Source organism: Plectropomus leopardus, chromosome 11, assembly GCF_008729295.1.
Source record: "Plectropomus leopardus isolate mb chromosome 11, YSFRI_Pleo_2.0, whole genome shotgun sequence".
NCBI classification, from domain to species: domain Eukaryota; kingdom Metazoa; phylum Chordata; class Actinopteri; order Perciformes; family Serranidae; genus Plectropomus; species Plectropomus leopardus.
In genome coordinates, this window is record NC_056473.1 from 19443521 (window position 1) to 19463129 (window position 19609).

Consider the following 19609-nt stretch of genomic DNA (forward strand, 5'->3'; position numbering starts at 1 on the left):
GTGTGCATCGATTTAATAAACTCACAGGTCCATAGAGCACCATCTGTCTGCACAATGTTTGATGGAGCAGGAGCTGGTTGTGAGGGACGCCCCTGTCACCCAATATGTGTGACAAAGTATTGGTAGAAACACCTGTTTACTGTCTCGCTCTCTCTACAATCTCCACTGAAGCAGCTGCTTAAGAGGATGGAGTTTATGACCGGGGGGGGGCACCTCTCGAATGGTCATGTGGTCTGTAAATAAAAATAGATAGTTAAAAGACTAAACTGTTTGCCGCTTTAAGTCAGTTTGGTTTTAAAGGTTCAGCAGGTAGGATTCAGAGAGATATCTTGCCAGAAATTGAGCATAATATAATAAGTATGTTTTTGAGTCTATAGTTACTTAAAAATAAGAATCATTATGTTTTTGTTATCTTAATATGAGCTGTTTTTATCTACATAGGGAGCAGGTCATCATTAAGGCAATTCAAAGGCGGCTGGGACATGGTCTTTAATCCCATCGGAGCTCTGGGGTATGATACATGCGTGATGTACGTGGAGCTGCAATGTTGGAGGGTTACAGCAGACGGCGCTACAAATAAAGGCATGGTGTCTGGTGGCAAACTAATCATATAGAGAGCTTTTTTCTTAAGTTAAGGATCTTTTCAATAATTGCAGAATTGTTATTCTTAGTCATATCTTTCTATCTTTTTAATTTTTATTTTTATAGATTTTTTTGGGGGGGGTGGGGTGTATTTGATCTTTATTGATAGGAAAGCTCAGACAGATGGGATAATGGGAGAGAGAGAGGCGATGACATGAAGCAAAGGGCCGTGGGCTGGAAATGAACCCGGGCCACTGTGGAGGATTCAGCCTATATGAGGCACATACTCCACCAGGTGTTTAATTCCACACACTGTTCTTTTAAGGGATTTTATGTATAGGATTTTATGCATGTCACCTAGTATGCTGAGTTTTATGTAAATTATGTAAAGACCTCATCCATTTTACATTCAAAGGTCCACTTTTGAGTATTCTGTTTATAAAATGAAAATTCCAAGTAAGTCTTCTATATATTACGACACTCCTGACCTCAATATGTCATCTCAGTGAATAGTTCATCACTGCGTCTCCGTTCCAGGTGAGGTGATAATTAAAACAAGCCTCAAGGTGTCAACCCATTGATCATTTGATCTCCCCCTGCCTGCCATAGATGAAATTGATTAGAGCACTATCTATGATGAGGGAAAAAGTCGGATGCACACACACACACACACACACACACACACACACACACACACACACACACACACACACTGACAACTGCCATCACTGCTCAGACACTGAGCAGAGCGGAGGATTTGTGTACAATGTGAGGGGATGTTGGGTCACAGCTCTTTTTCTGTAAACAATATCATGAAAAATGATCAGGTTGACTGTCTATGCGTATAAAGATCAGGGACATGATGAGGCAGAGAAAATGGTGTAAACACTGTGGTGTCAGTGTGGAGTGTGTGTAATAAATGTAAATGCAATTGAAGGGAATGAATATTCCAAACAATTACAAATTTGCTTTCATTCATGCCAACCGAATGAAAGCATAAAAATAAACATCGCTTGAACTATTTCACTACTATTGCTGCTTAAATCCAACCATGTAATGCTGTAAAAATTACTTGAAATTGAAATGAACCTTTCACTAGCTAACAAAACACTTTACAGGGAGCTTGAACAGTCGTTTAGTGTAATCACACTGTAAAAGAGGCTCAGCCTTAGCTGTACCTTAGTGGCTATCAGCTGGCCTATAAATGCCCTCCGAAGGCATATATCGTGCTAAACAAGGGCCTAATGAAAATCCTGTCTGACAAATAAAACAATGAGAACTAAGAGCAAAAATGATGGAATAGCTTTCATTGTCTGTTTATAAAATAAGATTTGTTTTTTTTTTAATTAAATAATTATTATTTATAATTATAATTATTATTATTTTAATAGCAAATAGCAGCCTGATTTTTCTTTCCGTCATGTACGTATTCCACTGTCGTGTGCATCTCACTCCTCCGTGTTCATGCCGGTCGATGAGAAGAACACACATGCACTCAGAGGTGAATCTACAATGCAGGAGAGAGCTCCAGCAGCATTTTCAGTGAGACAGATGGATGAAGTTTATTAAGCATGTGACAGTTAACACCCCCAGTAGGGAGAAAAAACACTGCAGCGGATAAATAAATGTTAGCTTTAGCAGCCCCTACGTCCTGTTATTTATCCACCAGAGTCAACATTTCTATTAGGCATGAATTATGGCAACAAATGATTACCCCTGCTATGATCATTATGAATGCCTTCCCCTCACTGTATATGTATGAACTATATTCCTCCAATTGTTATATAGATTACAGGTTTGTGCTTTGGAAGGGCTACTTTGTAATCAAGGACATATCCCTCTCCTTTGCTTGTGTAAGAATGTAGAACCATCAGGCTTAGTTTGTGTTGTAAGTGTGAAGGACAAAAGTTAAGTTTGGATTTTGTTAATTCCTTCATCTCCAACATTGAATCAGCAACAAAAATGACTAAAAGTAGGTGTGAAGATTCTGAAAGCTTGGCAAAGGCCACAAAATCTCTAAATCCCTCAATGATTGCTCTGATTTTACAGATTGTATTCAGGGAAAATAGTTTGTCTTTTCAGGCAGGGCCTAGAACTCTTGATCTTTGATGCCCCAAAGCATTGTGGAAGATGTGTGTGAAAACTAGATCTGAGCCACTCGGGAATCTTTACAATGGATGAGTGTAAACTGTGCATAGTGTGCTTATACTTTGATCCGGTACTGCATAGCTTTAGGGACCATTTTTCCTCTCTCTTTTTCCGCCCTATCTGTTCTTACATGTATGAATTTCAAAATGTGGATTCCTGACCTTTCCCTGGAGATGTTATGAGTGTTTACTGGAGCTTTTAACACTGGTACATGAGCGTGAGGGTGCATATTTACACAATGATGATTTTTTTTTTTCCTCAGCCGTTATCCAGTCGATTTGATGGTGGATTCAAGCCTCTAGTGGACTATTAGAGGAGCTTTCAAGCTTTTTCAAAGGGTCTTACAGCAATGTAAAACATGGCAATAAGTGTTAGCTTTTGCTTTGGATGGATTAATTTAATTGCTCTTAATCATTCATCTAGTAATGATTTTTAATGATTCGCCTCTCAAAAAGATTATCTGAAGGTTATCACCGCACACTAGTATGTGTATGAGTGTATGTATGAGTCCTCCCTGATGCAGCTAACTAAGCTAACTATTGTATGACCTTGGTTTTGTCTGTCATTTCACGAAAGTAATTGTACTTGCACTTCCATGCGCTTATATCTCCTTTCACTGTTGTTTTCTCCTTGATAGCCTTCTGTCAAAAGTATTACTGAAACAATTCTTCGTCTCTCTGTCCAGACTTTACAAAACTATCCTTTCTTTAATTAAGCTATAAATATTTATTTCTGTTTCATGTTGACATCCACTGTATATTTCACCTTTTTAACTCTGAATCACCGTGTGCTTATTCTCCAGACACTGCCGACCACAACATATGAGTTAGAGATTGTGGCCAAGGACATGGCAGGAAGTGAGGTGGGCCTAACAGGAACAGCCACAGCTACCATTACCATCACAGACAAGAATGACCATGCCCCTGAGTTCACGCATCCGCTGGTGAGAAACATTTTTCCCTCTCTGCTTCTTTTGATGTTGGCTTTTCTTTTATATCCCATTGGTGCTTGCATGTTACATCAGACATTACGTGGGAAAAATGTTTGTTTACCCCTCTGGGGAGGTCAAAGGTCAGGGTGAGTTGAAGCTGATAGATATACAGCATTTTATCAAAGATACAGGTCATATCAACGGGGCAGATACTTCCAATAATAAGCTCGAATCAAGGTCTATTGTTTGGGAAGGGCTCTCTGACTAATTTGTTGTATAACTGAGGTATGTTGTGAGCCTTGGGAAACTTTGATGATGATTTGATAGTAAATATGACATTATTACTGTGCAGGTTGCTAGCAAATTTCCACCAAGATTGTGGACAGTCCCTGATTCTTGGTGGCACTCTTATATTAAAAGTTATTGTAAATTCTTAAATAAAAGAAAAAAATGCAGGTATTTAAGTTCAAATGATAGCTGTGTAGTGGGCCAAGGTGATAATAGCCAGGCTAAATGAAATGCACAGTAATGGCTCACATGCTATGTTTAAAATAATGCACATTTCCACATTACTTTTTATGCCTCTGTATTGGTGATAGACACGGCATGTTTTCAGGTTATCTGTCTCAGTCCAATTCTGTTGAACACAATATCTGAAGAATGCCATGAGGGAATCTCCTCAAATTTGATACAAGCGTTCACTTGGACTCAGAGATGAACTGATTAGATTTTGGTCGTCATAAATTAAAAGTCAATGTGACTTGCATCCATCCCATTCTTGTGAATGTGATATCTCACAAACACTTTGAGGGATTTTTTCCAGATTTGACACAAACATCCACTTTGACCTAACAATGGGATTTGGTGGTCAAAGGTCAAAGAATAAGGAATAAGTATGATGAAATTTCACACAGTTGTCTAAGAGGATAAAATGTGCTGGCATTTTAGATGTAAAAAGTCATCTTCACTGTGACATCGTAATTTTCTGTAAAAACATTTTTCTGGCCAATATTTAATATTGTATCTCAGAAACAGAAAGGGACACATTTGGTTGCAAACTTAACTGGTAACATTCATCTTTAGTGTCCACCTTAAAATGGTGCTGATTGTTTAGATCTCCTGTGCAGCTGATGGGGGTGAAGCATCTTTGTTTTCAAAGACATGGATGTAAACTGTCAGCTTGACTGGTGTGCGGAGGCATACATCCTCATGGTGGTATATCTAGTTTCTGTTTTCGTTAATTGAGGCCTGCTCTAAATGTTTCCCAGCTGATCTGGTCTGATTCAGCACTGGTCAGAAACAACTACCAGGATGGCCACATGATCAATCAGAACATATAGGTCAACATTTCAAAAACATTCAGTTTCAATAACAACAACAACAAATATTATTGTATTGGATGCAGTGTTCTCTGTCTTAGTAACGTGCATTTTCTATAAATCTTGACAAGACAAATATCTCCACATCAAAGAGCCAACTTAACATAGAACACCAAAACATATATATGTTACAATGGGAAACAAAATGAGACCATCTTGTAATGGGATCACTCCAGCTGTGATTTAGCAACCTGCAACTTGTGTGCCAGGGACAAACCTTCCTACTTCAAACTTCCTTGGTTGAAATCACACCCATCATCCAACTTAGCCCTTATTTGATGTCAACTACACACCTGTAAAGTTTTGTGACTGCATCTTGCACAAATGTGACACTATTATGTTGACAAAATATGTGCACAATTGAACACACATATAGATCTTAGAACCCCTCAAAATCAACACAGACTCCCGAGTGGAAAAAAAATACTAGCCATTATGATTTGTCGCAGCTGGTAATTAACCCTCAGCAGCACTAATATCAGAGAAAACACTTAAACGCTGCTCTTTAGGAACATCTTTTTTTCTGCCTCCCTTAGTTGCCAAAGGTAAAGTACCATTTCTTAACTCAGCACATAGAGACCTTTGCTTTCTGTGTAATTGAAATTGTGGTTCTGTGTAGTACTCTTTGATATGGATATAGTCTAGGAGCTTTGGCTTAATCTTATCCTTCCATTGTTTCTTATGGCTCTCTAGTATTTTTTGTTTGAAATCATTTATATTACACTGCCATTTATTCCTGAAATTAATATCTAAACTAAACTGAAGCAGGAACATCTGTACTTACAACTGTACCCAGTGGTTCCATAGCCAAACTACGTCACATCTCTGCTTTACAAGACATGACACCCAAACCAAGTGCCCTTCAAATTTCATTACTTCAACAGCACAGTCGTATCTGACTAATCTGTTGGAATAGTTAAGATTTGCTCACAGTAGCTAATCAGTGGTCAAAAGAGCAGTGAAGTAGATGCACATGGAGTTAATTAGTGAGTAAAGGCAGCATTTCTGTTAAAAAGTGAAAGTCAGAGCAACAGATTGGTTCAGCATGACTTTGATGTTGCAGAGAGGAGATGAGTGGACATGTGTTTTATTCTCAGTTTATCAGGACATCAGGTAACACAGAGGAAGTGTTCAGATTGCATTACCAGAAAACAGTGCTAAAAGCAAATTGAAAAGAGAGCAGTAAGTCACCTGTGTCATGCTCCCCCACACGTACCACCACTTACACATTTCATGCACACGTTTTTACCTACTCAAGGACTAATGCACAGTGTGACCTTTCACTTCCCCTTACAGAAAAAATATATATTTCTGTCCTCGTCTTGTGAGGTAAGGTTCAGAAAATGTCCAGCACAGATCACAGGGTGTGTATATGCGTGCAAGGAATATATGTGAGATGTAAAAACCCATCAGTGTAACTGGGTGATGAGGGTGCAGAGGCAAGATAAGGGATTCTAGGAGCAGGAGTGGGAGTAGATGTGTTGTGGTTCAATGATGGTTTGTTTAGTCAGCAATGCCTCAAGGCATTCATGAAAAGCTAACAGACTAAACTGGTGCCTGGCAGTCACGCTTTAAAATAAAACGTACATGTACAAAAAAAAAAAAAAAGCACACAATAATTTGCACCTATTGGCCATTTGTGCCACCTCATGATGAAATTGTCAAAAAAAACGCTGTCATGGCTTCTTTCTTTTCCCTCTTCATACCTCCCTCTCACCTCTGGAGGTGAGACACTGAAAAAAAAGAATGAGGTCCTGTAGAAAAAGACCCTCCACGCGCCTTTAGGTGCAGTTGTAACACTGAGTTGTGTTGTTCTTAATGGAAACGCCTGCAGCTGTTGTCAGGTTTTGAGACACATCGTGCTCTGCCCCAACCAAACCTCCCCTACAGCCCTCCCATGATGCATCAGGGTGTCAGGGGAGCTTGTAAGGAGCGCAGCTCAGATGTGAAATGTTACAGCTCAGAGGGCTCGGCAGGGCCGTGCAGAGTGCACCATGTCCGTGTCCCAGTTAATGTTCTCATTTCTCACTGGGAAGAGATCCGTTTAACGGCGTGGAGAAATGGAGCTTTTAAAAAACAAGTGTTTGAAGGCGCTAAGCTCCCTGTATAAATCCTCTACACTGCACTCTCCCTGACCACTTCCAACCTGCCCATGAATCATCTCTGACCTCTCAGATGACCGCCATCATTTTGTGAGTGTGTGTGCGAATGTGCATCCGTGCTGAGTGTGTTTCAGTGGCAGCTCTCAAGCTTTCACTGTATAAATGATTCAACTAAATATTCAAGTCCTTTCGTAGAACTTTGCAAAATCCTTTCCTTCAGAGGAATCTTGAGTTGTCTTTTTCTGAAGACACCACCTCCTGCAGATGGGATGTAAGCTTGAAAGCTCATCTTCCAACTTATGTGCAGAACTCAAACAGGGAAAGATAGAGGGATAAAAAGATGAGCTGAAAGAGTCCAGCATAGATGGATACAGAGAGAGAGAAAGAAAAAAAAGCAAGCAAATGAATGTTCTGCAGCAGTTATCCTTCCTGTTATTATTCATGAAATCCAGTCTTGCTGGGTTTTAAGAGTTGACATTTTGTTTGAATTCAGAAAACATAATCCCCACGTAAGGTGCCTCTGTTTTTCCTCAGACCTACCTACCACAGCTCTATGCAGAGAGGAAAGCTATTCATAGCTTGTGAAGTCTTTGCCTCAGACCACCACTCCACTCTTGTGAACATCCTCAGATCAGCCAGCAGGGAATCTGTTCTCCTTTTCCCCCCTAATTCATCTCTCTGCATTGAAGTTGCTGAAGTTATACTTCATGTAAAGGAATGATAAAACAAGTGAGCGTCAGTTCCAAGCTTTGAAAAGGAATAATTATCAGCCTCTGAATCTGGATTACAGTAGATATGCTGTCATTAGCTGTTGTTCCTTTTGTTGCATGATCAAATAGTGAGAGGGATGAATCAAATGTAGAATGATTTCTTGCACTGATATCTCATTGTCTTTGTGTTAGCTTTAAAATTATTATTAACCATTTGGAGCTTCCTCCATTGTAGAGCCTCAGCAGCATGTGAATATTGACGCAGGACACATACAGCAGCTCTGTTGCTAGCCTTCATAATGTTGTCGAACAACAAGCAGCATGGTGGAAATGAATTTTTTTTTTTGTGTCGGGAAATATGAACAATTATACAGCAGCTGTTGTGCTTTATTTTCTTTCTTTTTTCAAAAGAGGATAAAGCTATTTTTGAATGTCAGCCTTCTGGGTGGGTGTTTTCCATTGTTGCAGTTGACTGACATTTAAGAGATGTGCTGTAAGCTCCGTACAAGACACGTTGTTTCCCCTTCATCAACAAGCACACAGCACTGGTTATGTACTGCAATTCAAGATAATGATCCATTTACATTTACAATATTAATTATATTATTTTTGGGAGGTGTTCATGTGCAACCTCACTGGGTTTGCACTGATTTCAATAGACGTTCCCTTTCCTTCATGTTATTATGTGTTTGTCCCACATAACAACACAAAGGAAGGGCGTCGAGCTAGAGTTGCCTGTGTCTGTGTAACGTGTCCGCAGCAAATCACAAGTATAAATCACCAAGCAATGGACAACAAGGTGGGCTGGTTACCTGCCACAGTGTTCGACACTGTTGCTAGATTATGTCATATGCTAGTTTCTGTGATGTCATTACATAACTGTTATCACAAGTTATCATCAAGTTTTTTTTGTCAGAACAGGTATGTTTTTATCTGAAGAAACACCAGTGTGGTGTGTGAAATTACAGACAATGTTTATAGTGCCTGCCCACACGGATTCTGGACCCATCAAATATTGCAGCTGTTGTCAGTCAGAGACAAATTTTATGGCCCCTGGATGACCCTAATGAGAAAGCTATCATGGCTCTACAAAACGAATTAAATTAAAATGACTTTTTTATTGTACCTCAGTTTTGATAAAATTAAGTAGATTACATTACTCAGAACAAATGCGAAGGACATATAATGAGCTCTAAATATATTTATGTTTTAATTTTTTAAAATTCCAGTTTGACTTAAAGCAGCTCTTTAGAAGTGAGAAGCTGCTTTGCTGCAAAACGACCTTTACCGATAATCACTGATGCAATGTTGAAATATGGACACATAGCGAACGCTTAAAGCCTTCCATAAAAGATGTAAGAATTAGCTGAACGGCATGCCAAACTGCCATTTCTTTTCTCCTTAGTAAGTTCTTTTTAAGGATGGATGATTCAGTGTAATCTATCTTCCATTTTTAAAATCATAAGCTAAGGTATCCTTTTTTTCTCTGAAATTTATTACATTTTGCTTCTGTAGGGGATTGGGCTCTGACCTGATTAATTTTTATAGCGAGGGTCTAATCCTGTTTTTATGAGGAGGAGAAAAAAGATGATATGGAATCCCTTGGTAGCTCTGTCATCTGAAAGGCCAGATATGTATACTCCTGTAATGAAGACAGAATATTTCTCCTGGTGAATTTTACAAAACTGGAGTTTTATATTATCTCCATTTGTTTACTCTAACTGTTAGGTACACTGTCTGTGGGATTTTTGTGCAATGCTGAATTTGATATTACACTGTCTTGTCTACACTGTAATGGGGGACTTCTGTGGACATTGTTAAGAGTTGATGCTTGTATTAGAGTGGACGCTAGCATGCCCTTGTATTTTACCACATCATTCAAGTTTTGTCTCCCTCTCTGTGATTTCATCCTTCCTCTAATATCCCAGTCCTCTCTTCATATTCTTCCTCTGTGCTTGCACTACTCGTCTCGCCCCCTCTCTTCTCTGGCTCTGCTAATTCAGTGCCATGTCTGACTGGGCCTATTTCCCCCTGTTCCTCATAACAAGACCATGATGGACTTTATCACTCCTGTCACTCAAACTCCCTGACAGCTAGACTCTCTTTTTTTTTTTGTTTTTTTTTCCTCATTTAATTTTGCACTCTTTCTCTGTGCCTGGCTGTCCTTCTGTGTGCCTTCCTTCTCTCTCTCTCTCTCTCTCTCTCCTCTCCTCCCCTCCCCTCCTCTATGATGACCAGGAGAATATGCTCGCCTGCAATCCATCTGTCCCGCTGATAAAGACGTTAGCAGTGATGGGTGTAGCATCAGGCACAGGGCAGCAGGGCCCTGTCAGTGCCGGTCTGTCTCGGGGGATGGCTAACGGGTGTCACGGATTAGTCCGGGCCTTGCATGATTGCTTCACTAGCTCTGAGATACACACAGTGCTTACCCTGGGTGATACGGTGGCGCAGTTGGCCAGGCATCTCTGTCATAAAGAGGAAGGGATGAGGGATGATTCTGTGCACTGTATGTTACGTTTCAAAGGACGAAGGTACATGTTTGTGTGTGTGTGTGTGTGTGTGTGTGTGTGTGTGTGTGTGTGTGTATGTTTATGTTTGTGTTTGTGTATGAGTGGATATTATTTGGCACATAAATCCACAAACAGATCCGGTTAGAGTGAGATGTGGTGAGATGTCCTTCAAACTTTTACGGTCTGAAATATTATTATGCTGGCTGGTCAGCTTTTTCCCCGGATAAAGAATCAAATTTCGAGCATAGAAAAATGTCCCTTGCTAAAGTATTTCTCATCCAAGTATAAGATCACATGTGCTTGCATTTGCAACTAACTTCATTCTTCATTTGCTCAGTTATTTCATCATGCTGTATTTAATAAGTGTGAATACGTGAGGTTATTTTTATTACTTTAAGACAAGCAATCGTGCTGCATAAAACAGTTAAGTAAATTGAGAAGCTTACAGTATGTACAGGTCATTTTATTCAGATGTGGGAAATAGCGTGATGCCTCTTGACACCCCCAGTCTCTACGATAAAGAGTGAAGAGGCTTTAGAAATAAGTGTGAAAGACCACTTGAAGTTGCAACAGAGTGCTGTTCCACAATTGTGAAGTTTGCTCAGCAGAATGTCACTGTGTTGGAAATCACAAGGCCATCTAAATGTCTCCACATAAGCTCTCAATGAGCTTATTTAAAAAGGCTGCAAGCGTTTAACAGTTTTCTATTTATTTATTTTTTTATTATTATATATTTATTTAACAATTTATTTTAAAGGAGCTGTCCATTGAGTTCTGGTGCAACAAAAAGGATATGATCAAACACGCAAAAGTGTTGACCATATTAGATTTGTCAAAGCTATCCTTTTTATTGTGATTAATGGCTGAATTTCAATAGTAAACCATGATTTTAAAAAATCACATCACAATTCCATTATTTTGCATTTTGAAACAGTTTTTGTAGACTAGTCTAACCTGTGACCTGATCTAGCTGGGAGCATGGGCTGTGCAGTCCCCTGCAGCTGGGGTCTATGGTGACTTGATTTGTGTTGCTGCAACCGCTGAGTGGGGACAAGTCTCTGCTGCCAGCTCTCCTCCCGGTGAGGTGGTCTATGGTGAGGCTGAGGACACTCTGGGATGCTAATTTTTGCTGTATTAACATAAAAATGATCCATTGGCTTAGGTTAGCAGAGGGCTTAAGTATTAACTAAATTTTCTGTACATCACTAAAATGCTTTGCCGATATTGACAGGCATCTTATTGCATTTGTTGTCAGACTCTTTTGAGTAGATGTACCATAAATGATGCAAGCTGCCAAAGAAGTAGACGAGATTTACGCATTATATCATCCAAAAGTTGTCTTATACAAATTAACAATAAATATATCTCTGTTATTTAGGACGTTTAAAAGCAAACAGTCAAAATAAAGTAGTCAAAAAGAGAGGATGAGCTCCACAGTTGGCTGTTATATAATTCTTGCCGTGTATTAAATACCAGCTTTGCAAATTTAAAATTTAAAAGGTGGGAAGTTGTAAAGGTGAGCATTTTCAAGGACTTTTTCTTCAGAACGATTCATGGTGAGCGTTTTAGCAGTCTGCTTGGTAGACAATGTACACTGTCGAAATACACAATGGAAATTCTTACTTTCACAGGGGAGCACACGAGTAGGTTCAGCAGTGTGGACTGTCAATTGGTTGGTTTTGGAAAGTTACAAAACTCCTGTAGGCAGGACACTCCAGTTTGGAGAACACTGGAAAGGGACTGTCAGATGCTATCCAATGTAACTTATCAGCTGTAACACTTGAATGGCTCTCAGCATTTTCAAAGCATGTGGTTATTTAATACACTGTGTGCCAGCATTTTTTTTAAACTCAGTTGCATTGACAAATATGAGGGCTGTCATGCTCCACAAAGGTAGAAAAGCTGCTTTGCTGAATGTCAGATTCATCGAAAATCTATCTTTAGAAGCGGGCTGCGCAAAAGCTGTTCAAATTTAATAAAGACACAGGTAAGCTCATTAACTCTCCAGGCACACTTTCTGTATGCAGGATTAAAGCTAGGGGGGAGGGTAAAAAGCGATTGGGGGGTTAGACGGAGAGGTACACTGCTATACAGACACTGTGTATAGGATTGTGTGGGAAGATGAGTGATCACGTGCACCCGGTTTCATTTCAGCCTCATTCTGGTACATTGAAAACTGTGCCTTTTTTCCCACATTTGTGCTCTGTCTGCACCTTGTTCAGCTGAGAGTGAAAGGAAGGACAAATGACTGCTTGGAAATGGCCATGATTCCTGTTTAAGTTTTTTAAGTGTTTTGTTATTACAAATGGGACGAGAAATACGAAAGTATTGCATGGCCTCATCATGCAAAGTTTTATTGAAATTTTAAATATTTTATGTGATTATGAAGGTGCCACATCATTTCCCAGATAGCATGTTAGGATTTATCCATTTACAGTAGACAGCTTATACTGCTTTCTAAGAACTGCTTCAGAAGGATCTAAAAAGTAGCGGAGAAGACGAGATGGACTTCCAAAATAAATGTTCAGAAAGGGGATAAATGTACAGAAAGATATATTGGAAAAGTAACCACAGGTCAAGAAAAACAAACTTCGCCACTTTGCTTCAATGAGGCAAAGGAGCAAATGCTACTATGCGGCATAGTCTTGTCTCAGGAGGTTTAATGCGATGGGCCTCTGTTGTTCCCTTTCAGAGAAAATCTTTAGGGCAACGGGGACGTGTCACAAAGTACTTTCCATTAGGGCAAACGAACAGCTGCTCAACTGTCTGTCTGGCTGCCTGTCAGTGCAGCCCCTAACTGCCATCTGTATTCATAACAATCTGACAGACATCCAGGAGTAAAATAAGTTGATCTCCATTCCTCTGTCCATGTGAATGTGTGTATGTTTGGTGCTGTGTACTATTTGTAAGAATATGATGAGTGTACATGTGTTTACTTGACTGCAATAGTATGCATGTATTTACTCTGTGTGTCTTTGAGGGACAGAATAAGATAGAAAAGTTAGATTGATATATTTGATGGCTTATAGTTGCCGGTATCACATTCAAAACAACCACTTCATTTTGTTTTACTTACTCTTAAACCTGATTCTCATTTTTCTCTGTCTTTCCGTCTTATTCCCTTTTTTTTCTTCATCATTATTTTGGCCATTGCTCTGCACACAGCAGACAGACTGGAAGAAAAAGGTCTTGGTCAGTGGTTTGTAAAAGGCAAACAATGCCAGCTGGCAATGAAAGACAAATTAAAAGCCTGTATAAGAAATAGGAGGCAATTTCCATAGTAGTACTAATGAGGCAGAGAGCATTTAGTGTTACTCGGTAAAGCTGACAGATGTGTATACTCTTCCAAGGCCTCACATCTCTTTCTTAGGCCCTCTGCCAGAATTCCATGTTTCCTTTGCACGTCCATCTGTTTGAGAAGAGATACAGTAAATGTTGTTGACAGTGTTGAAATTCAGGTTTCTTGTTGTTACATTATGTTTGAAGAAATCAACCAGCTGTTTTGCTTTGGTTTGCAGATGTTTTCCTCCTTTAGGTTGCTTTGAGGTTTAGTGTTATCACATAGCATCCACTCAGCATCCCACAGTGAGTGAGCGAGTGAGTGGGGACCATGTCTGTCTGGCAAATGTGCTCTTACTGTTTCTAAAACATCAAGTCACAGGCTGAAGTGTAATTTTGTTGTTGATTTTATTTTATTATTGGTTCCTTGTTGGTCCTGTAAATAAATTGCAATGGTAGTATAAGGGTTACACAAATTACATTTTTTGTTGTACCACAGATTGATACCAGCAATTATTATATAATGGCTCTTACACTATCATACCATCAGGTTGGTATCGTGCACTGTTCGTACATATACATATACAGTACATATACGTATATACACAGAAACATACACATGAAAAGTAATGTACCACTATCCATCTATAACCCATGTAATTGGGCAGGCTGAGATCACCTGACCAATGCACACAGATGGGAGTAATGAACAAAGTAGTATAAAGAGCAAAAGGCTGTCTCAGGAGGCAAACAAACACAGGACTTTACCCCCTGAAGACCTGTGTTTGGAACAGCATGAAACCAAGTGAACTCTTACTTAATTAGTGGACGTGGTCACAATGTTTATTTTCCTAAAACTTAACCAAGTGACTTCAATTGCCAAAACTGAACCTACATAACTTTACATTCAATACACAACTTTATTTTAATTATGTAACGTCATTCATGGGGCCCTAATCAGTTAAATATGCAAATCGTTGTATGAGGACATTGTAGTTTGTGCTTTGAGCGTTTAGATGCTAACATACTGATGTTTAGCAGGTATGTTCACTGTGTCCAGTCTGTTAGTTTAGCCAATTAGTATGATGGTATCAGACAATCCCATTTATGCTCTGATGGCTTTAGAAAACAGAAAATGAATGGATCACCAAAGTAGCACAAGCCTGTCTTTGCAGAAAATGAATGTGTGCATCAAATTCCATGTGTGAATTATAGTATGGTAGAAAATAATAATATGAGGTTATCACTCTGCCTATATTATTATTCCATGGTAGTATCTGAAGTGGGATAATTGAAACTTACAGCTCAATTTTTCGTAATAAATATTAATAATCTATATCTGATAAAGTGACCAGAATCTGCTGTTGGGTTTCTTCATTTGTTTCACATTTAATCTCATTTTGTAGCAGTAGAAATGCACTGTCCTCATTAGGATGTGTTCACACAGTGAGCAGTCAGCACCTCCTCCAGGGACCTCCTCACCTCCTCGTAGCACGTCCTCACCTCCTCTCATTTTCAATAACAGGTGCAACGATGTGTTTCTTGACAGTCACATTAGTTGATCGGTAATGTCATATACAAGCTTTTTATCAGTGGGGTTACAGATATGATTTAATGGTAAGAAAATGTTTCAATTGTGTGTGAAGCAGATTGAAAAGGTAATTTGTAAACTTGTCACCTGATAAAATGCAGAGTTTATTCAGCCATGCTCATTCAAATGCCAATGCCACTGTTACTGTAATCCCACTACAGTACTCACATACATTTTTTACAAACTGACAATTTCTGTATTTTATGAGAAAAAGAAGATTTATTAAACTTTTGACACATGCTGAAGTCGTGGCATCCATTTTGAACATAAGGTCTGCATCAGTTGTAAATTATTGTTTCATGGTTATACAGAATAAATGTAGAAGCTTTTTTTGTTGTTTGTTTTTTTCACAGCAAAAGTACAGCTTTAACAAAAAGAATTTATGAATGTAAAAATGCATAGATATTTCTAAACCACAGCAGCATGGTTTGCAAAATGGTGATATATGAGATTTTTAGAAAAAATAAATAGATCAATGAATAAAACATGCAGACCTAATAAGCAAAAAAGCCCCCATTATGCATTTATTTTTTAAGAACAGATCAATTAGTGGATAGGCACATCAAGCTGTGGCATAACATTCCTACAGCAGGTTCACATGAAACATGGATTGAGGTCTTGCTGGTACTCATGACATGTTACAAACAAAACTCATCATTTCACTCACAGGTATAAATATCCCAAACACAACATTAACAGTGTGTAAAGTGTCAGCTGAAACTTGACATTATCCATATATTTATCTTTTCTTCTTAAGTTGTTGTGGCTCAAATGATTGTCAGCCAATTATGTTTTGGCAGCATGACATTATCTTGAAGATTTATGGGTCATATTATTGAAAAAGTCAGGCATACAAGGCGATGGGGAAACAGAAAATCAATGCCACACTGTATTTTTTACTCCTTGGAATCTTAAATGTCTGACATACAGGGCTCTGTGATTTATAGCCTCTGTCAGCTCCATATTTCTTTCTTTCTTTCTTTCTTTCTTTCTTTCTTTCTTTCTTTCCTTCCTTCCCTATCTGTCTGACTGACTGCCTATCTATCTATCTATCTATCTATCTATCTATCTATCTATCTGTCTGTCTGTCTGTCTGTCTGTCTGTCTATCTTAATGTGCCTACATCAATGTGTGTGTTGTTGTATGTTCATTGTTTAAGCTCCGTGTGTGTCAGTGTGTGTGTGTTTGTGTTTGTGTGTGTGCGTGCGTGTGTGTGTGTGTGTCTGTGTCTGTGTGTCTGTGTGTCTGTGTGTCTGCATGCAGGTGACTTTATTTGACTTCTGGCCCCCATTGCCCCGGTCAGGTGGTCATCTTTTTCAGAGAGAGAAGTGAGCAGGACCCACTACTGTAATTGGCTCTCTGTCTGGGCCTGGAAGTCTTAGATAGAAAACAGCCAACACAAACACACACATACACACGCATACACACGCATACACACATGGATAAAAGCAAACTTGAAGGCAGGCCTTTTTTCTTCGTCTTTTGCCATCTCTCCCCTCTCTTTCTCAATGTGTTTAAGTCATTTCAGGCTGGAAGCTCTGCCTCGTAGTTAGTCATTTCCTTCTAGTCTTTCAGGTGACTGGTTGCTTTGTGCTCCAGGTGGAATTGGGGCCTTATCAGCGGCAGGGCAGGAGCCCAGTGGCCACATCACACAGAATACAGCGTTTCCTCCAACCGCATGACTGCCCCACATGATTAAACCCAATCTGGCTGGCTGTTGTCTGTATGTCTGTCCTGTATTCGTGTGTGTGTGTGTGTGTGTGTGTGTGTGTGTGTATGTGTTTGGGAGGGAAGGAGAGAGCTTGCAAATGTTGCATTTGAGTGTTATCTGCAGTTTGAAGTCCAGAGGAGAATGATGAGCGTGGCAATGCCAATGACGTGCTTTTGTCTCTGATCACAGTGTTGTGTCTTTGAGTCTTGCAGTGGGGGCATGTAGGTAATGTTTGTAAAATGGTTTTCACTGCTTCAGGGTTCTTCAGTAAAGCGACAGCAATTGCTGTTTAAATATAAAATCCAGTACATCCCACTTGTTTAAAAAATGAGCATTGGGACTTTTATGTTTCCCACAGCCTCCTAATTTTCCCATGATGCTTTTGTACCAGGCTGCCGCAGGCTTGCAGGACAAAAGGGCCAACAATGACCATGTGGGCACAAACATAACCTCCTTCTTTAAAGAACATTGTGTTTCTATCCTGTGTGCCCTAAATGACTGTGAATGGTTCAATGTGTTTTTTTAAACAAGCTTTGGATGAATAAAAAAAAGGGAGAAAAGAAAGCAACAAGAAGAAATCAATGTTTGTGTCTCTTCAGATAAATGCATGGAGCCAGGCAGTGTAAGGCGGTAAGAGGGTAATCTGTGAAACAACAATACCGTGGGCTGACAGGAGACGCAGTAATCTAGGCTGGACCAGTGCTATCCTTAAACAGAGTGTTCTGTGTCTAAAAGATTACACTGTAAGCTCCGACACCATTATGGTCCTGACACACACACACACACACACACACACACACACACACACACACACACACACACACACACACACACAGAGTTGCCTCTGCCTGCCTGAAGCCTCTGCAAGGGTTCCCCTGTTCAGGATGTAGTCTTTAGTGAGAGCCTTGCTGGCAGAATGCATTGATAGGAATCTGAGGCCTGCTGCCAACAATGAGCAGAGAGGTGCAGAGTGATTGACACTCAAAGATAAATGAGATGCACTGTGGAGAATCCGCAATGGAGGATGTTTATTTTGTGATTTGTATAATGTTTAGTAGTCATATGAATGAAAGTTTAGGCAAATGCTTTTTTCTTGGATTTGACTGCAGAATATTGCAGTCGACAGTCGATTTACTGTTACATTTCTTCACATGATTATCATTCTTTCTGGTTTGCTTGCTTTCCGTCTTGCCTTCTTTTTTTCTTACTTTCCACTTTAGGCTTTTGAGTATAAAAATAGCTTTGGCATTATACAACTGTATCTCTGAGCAGAAAACTAATGCAAGATGAAATGAGAGGACGGAAAATAGTCGAACATAAGAGGCTTTACTTACGGTTCCTCCCTAAAATCAATTCAGTCAATCAATGTTTTGTATAATGTTAAAATGACTGGGAGCGACCTAGCAGAAATACATAAAAACTTACTGTAAAGGTGCCTTTGTCTTAGAAACAAACTAAACTTATGTTTACATTCAGTGTTTCTAATGAATGCATAGTGCGATCCAGCGGCATCTAACAAACACATTGAGGGCCTTTCCATCCTCATAGAACATCTGCAAGGCCAAATCTTTTGAATTATTTAAACCTGCATTCTTAACAGTCTTAACATCCTGCTTGCAGTCTCAGGGTTTGGATTCTTGGCACATACTCATCTATGTGCATTATTGCCATCAGCAGAATTGCTAGAATGCTTTTAAAAGTTGCTTTTTTAAAAAAGCTTTTAACCTGGGAAATGTGTGAAATCTCATTAAAATAAACACAGTCAATTTAGAGTCGAACTTTACCCTTACCCTACCTTTATTATGGGGCTTCTCTCACAAGGTCATGCAATTTACCCTCTCATAATAACATTCCAATAACATTCTTCTTAAATAAAGTTAAGAATATCTCGGTTTCTTCCTCGTCCACACATACCGAGTCATGTTTTGTAGAATGTCATGTGACTTTGATGTACTTTTAGTCTTCTTTGAGTTTAATGGTGGTTGGTATCCATAATATCACAATTACCGCCACCCATTGCTACACATCATATGAGCTATGAAAGCAAAAAAAGTGTTTCTATTGCAGTTTTGCAAAATATGCCTTTTTCAAATCGCCTGGAATACCAACTCATGCAAGCGTAAAAACATTTTTTCACGATATATGGGAAAAAATGTATATGTATATATAAATGTATATGTCAAAATTGATGTGTTTCCATTAGGCGTATTTTGTATTTGCAGTTTCAATTAGCGCAATTTTAGGGTGAATGGAAACCCACTTTCTGTTGACTGAGTATGCAATCATACATCCAGTATAAACACAGTCACCTAAATCAGCTCTTCACAGACAGTCTTTGTCTATACCATCATTTTTGTCTGAGTCCAGTCTGATTTGTTGTGTAATAATCTTTAGATTTCAGTATTCTCGGTGCGTTCTTCTTACTTATAATGATATGTTTGTTTCCTCTTTCAGTTTGAGGCGTATGTGTACGAAGGCTCGACGGGTGTGGTGGTCAACCTGACGGTAGATGACAGGGACGACCCAGACACGGGGGCGTGGAGAGCGATATACTCCATAATTAATGGAGATCCTACGTTGAGCTTTGAGATCCAAACCAACCCGGACAATAATGAGGGAATGTTGTCTGTTGTCAAGGTAAAGAATGCCCGATGCATTCATTTGCT

At 39.3% G+C, this 19609-nt stretch overlaps 1 protein-coding gene across 1 annotated transcript in view; it reads left to right on the forward strand.

Annotated features, from left to right (window-relative positions):
- The window catches only part of cdh13 (cadherin 13, H-cadherin (heart)), a 323390-nt gene that overhangs the window by 280316 nt on the left and 23465 nt on the right, over positions 1–19609 (forward strand). Inside the window, exons 9-10 of the mRNA XM_042496074.1 lie at positions 3533–3673; positions 19398–19580. Coding sequence (XP_042352008.1) covers positions 3533–3673; positions 19398–19580 — 324 coding nt within the window. The remainder of the gene's footprint in view (positions 1–3532; positions 3674–19397; positions 19581–19609) is intronic.